Source organism: Bison bison, unplaced genomic scaffold, assembly GCF_000754665.1.
Source record: "Bison bison bison isolate TAMUID 2011002044 unplaced genomic scaffold, Bison_UMD1.0 scf7180017864223, whole genome shotgun sequence".
Classification (NCBI taxonomy): domain Eukaryota; kingdom Metazoa; phylum Chordata; class Mammalia; order Artiodactyla; family Bovidae; genus Bison; species Bison bison.
Window position 1 is genome coordinate 1357483 of NW_011494795.1, and position 3140 is coordinate 1360622.

The 3140-nt window shown below is 46.4% G+C and overlaps 1 protein-coding gene across 1 annotated transcript in view; it reads right to left on the reverse strand.

The window, feature by feature from the left end:
* Positions 1 to 3140, reverse strand: part of LMTK2 (lemur tyrosine kinase 2) — a 64022-nt gene that overhangs the window by 50456 nt on the left and 10426 nt on the right. Inside the window, exon 2 of the mRNA XM_010845747.1 lies at positions 213 to 337. Coding sequence (XP_010844049.1) covers positions 213 to 337 — 125 coding nt within the window. The remainder of the gene's footprint in view (positions 1 to 212; positions 338 to 3140) is intronic.

A 3140-nucleotide genomic window follows, 5' to 3' on the forward strand; every position in this document is an offset into this window, starting at 1 on the left:
GTGAGAGCTAAGCAGCCTTGACAGAGACTGCATGGCCCACAGCACTTACTATTTACAACAGCTCTTTATTTCACTTTAACAGTTACTATCTGGCCCATTCAGAAAAAAAAAAAAAATTGCCACCCCTGTTCCCCAGGGACCATGATATACAGCTATTCTATCGATAAACATATCAGGGGATGACTTTAAAAGTTCCTCCCATCTGTGCTCACCTTAAAGTCTATTTCCGGGTCCTTACAGCAGGATACGCAGTTTGCAATTAACACTATTAATATCATTAAACTGCCCACAGAGAGGATCACAAAAGACATGGAAATTTCTCCAACAGGTGCCTCCCCTGGAAAGAGAAATAAACAATGTTAACACAGGCATTCCAAAATTGACTTTAATAAGCGAATCAATGTATTTTCTGCCAGATATAAATGGGATAAATATCCCATTAATAATATGGGATAAATAATATCCCAGTTAATAAAATAATTCTCAAATGCTCAAGATAAAGCTGATGACCAACCTAGGATAAGAAGTTGAGAGTCTTCTTTTTCTCTAACTTCTGATTTCGAAACAATTTTAGATTTACAGCAGAGTTAGACAATGCGGAGCGTACCCGTACACTCTTCCCCCAGCTTCCATTGCCTGAACATCCTACATGGCGTGTTTATCAGAGCTAAGACAACGACACGCATATTACACCACCAGCTGAACCCCCAACTGTACCTGGACTTTACCAGTTTTCCCATCAACACCCTTTTTCTTTGCCAGGATTCAACCGGGGCCACCGATGTTCCATTTACTCATCATGGCCCTAGTCTCATCCAACCTCTGATGTCTCTGTCCGTGCTTCAAAACTGTGATGCTTCTGAAGAATATCTGTCAGTGACTTTGCAGACTATCCCTCAACTGGACTTGCCTGATGTCTTCTCAGAACTGGACTGAGGTTACAAGTATGTGGGAAGAATCTAGAATACGGCTGGGCGAAACGTCCTGCCCGTGACATCGTATCTGGGGCACGTGATATTGGCACAGCTCACTACTGGTTACGTGAAGCCGGGTCCTGGGGTCCCTGGTGGAGACCACCACAGTGAACAGTCTCCTCTTCCTTTTGCACATTCCTCTCTTCAGAAGCCGGTCACGGAGTCCAGGGCACACGCCCGGGGAGGGGCATTCAGCTGTGCTTCTTGGAGGGAGCAGTGTTACTGGGTGTGCAGGGGTAGGTTAAAATGACTACAGTCACTGATAAACAGGGGGGACGCGCTGAGGCTCTGCCCACACACTGGGTCTCTGGAAACCTCCACACTGTGATGTTCTAATGGTGGTTTTTCTATTTCCCTTAGTCCTTAAACACATATTACTTGGGACTCTTCTGTAAAGGAGAGCCGTCCCTCTTTCTGCACTTTTCAGTCATTGATAAAGTTATGAACTCATAGATATTTATTCTGTTCTATACTTCGGGTGATAAGCCATTATTCTCATGATTCTGCAGCTCAGATTGTTCCAGCTTTGGCCCCGCGGGGAGCTCTTTCAAGCTGACGCCTGGGTCCTTCGGACATGCCCCCCTCTTTTTTTTTTTTAACCTCCAACATTTCCTTATTCTGGTGCTACAGGAGGCTCCAGGCTCCCCTTATATTTTCCCTCTTCTGGCTTTAGAATCAGCCACTTCTCCAGGGAGCCCCGGTCATGACAGAGAAACCGAACACAATACACCTGCGACGACGGCCTGTGACCCGTTTCTGCTTGAGGGCGGGGACAGCTCAGAATAACTTCTACATCTTTAGAGGGCTGTTTCGAAAAGAATCTGCAGTAGACACTGCATGTGAGCCACTAATAAGAAGCCTGCAACCCCTGTCGGGAGCATAAAGACTCTGACAGCTCACTTTCAGCACAGATTCAGTTATCTAGACATCATCTTATTCAAGTAGGCTTACTCTGAACCTTTCTATTTTTTGTTAGAGCAAATCGTTCAGTCTCACCTACTGGTGTTTTACAAAGAAATATACTTTTCTTTCTCTCCTGCTTTGAGATACAACATATAGCACAGTGTACGTTTAAGGTGTACAACATGATAATTTGATGTACGTATATATTGTGAAACGATTGCCACGGGAAAGTCAGAAACAAACTTTTCCACCTACGGCTAATTATGTGTTCAAAGGCACCAAGGAGGAAGCCTGGAGACAAGTGAAGGAACGATGCCACCGTTTTCCTTAAACAAGACAACAGCACGTGAAAAGAAAACAAACATTGAGCACACTCCTATGTGAGTAAAACACATTCTCGAACATAACATGACTTCACTGAAGAGCAAAGAGGCCTGCACATCAATGCAGGACTAAATTCTTTTCCAACAACAAAAGGTCTATTTGAGAGAGAGCTCTGTGAAACCTGCTGTGTTCGGGGGTTCGGAATCCACTGCAGCCTTCCTTCCTAAAAACAACACCGTTAACCAAGGGTTGTCCAGAAGCTGCAAGCTCTAGACCAGCAAGACTGAACGCAGAGGGAAACCCACACGTGAACAAGGAAGACCACAGAACTCACCCACGAGGGACACTGACGTCCATCTGGGAACGCGAGCCAAGCGAGAAGCCCGAGCGCAGGGCCGGCCTCCAGGAACCGAGCCCAGCCTGGGCTGTGCTGCTCGCTGGTGCTGGCTCTCAGAACCGTCTCACTCCCCTGACTCGTGCGCTAAGGCCCAAAGACCACTTCTGAGGCTTATGCGGCAAAGCGCTCGCACATACGCTGTATCACACTGATCTTCAAGACGTGGTTTGCCCACTGCGGTTTAAGACCACCACATGTCAGGGGGATTTTATACTTGAGAGGAAGCAGTTTTCACTGGCAGCATTTCTTCTTTCTTAATGGCAGAAAAATAAGGGAATGTTATAACTGGTCACATCTGAGATATCACAAAGGATAAGTGCTATTTTCATTTGATCATCAGGACACCAGCTCCGTGTCCCAAACAAGGACACCGACGTGCCCAGGAACACGAGGTGAGAAGGTGGCCAGGCCAGACTGGGTCCACAGTACTGGACAAAAGCCCTCCCCTCCGCCCCAATTCCCTCAATATCACACTGTTCCGTCTCGTTGTTTCTAACATTCAAAAACAGCCTAACCTAAGTGCTTCAGACGGAAGCCTCTCA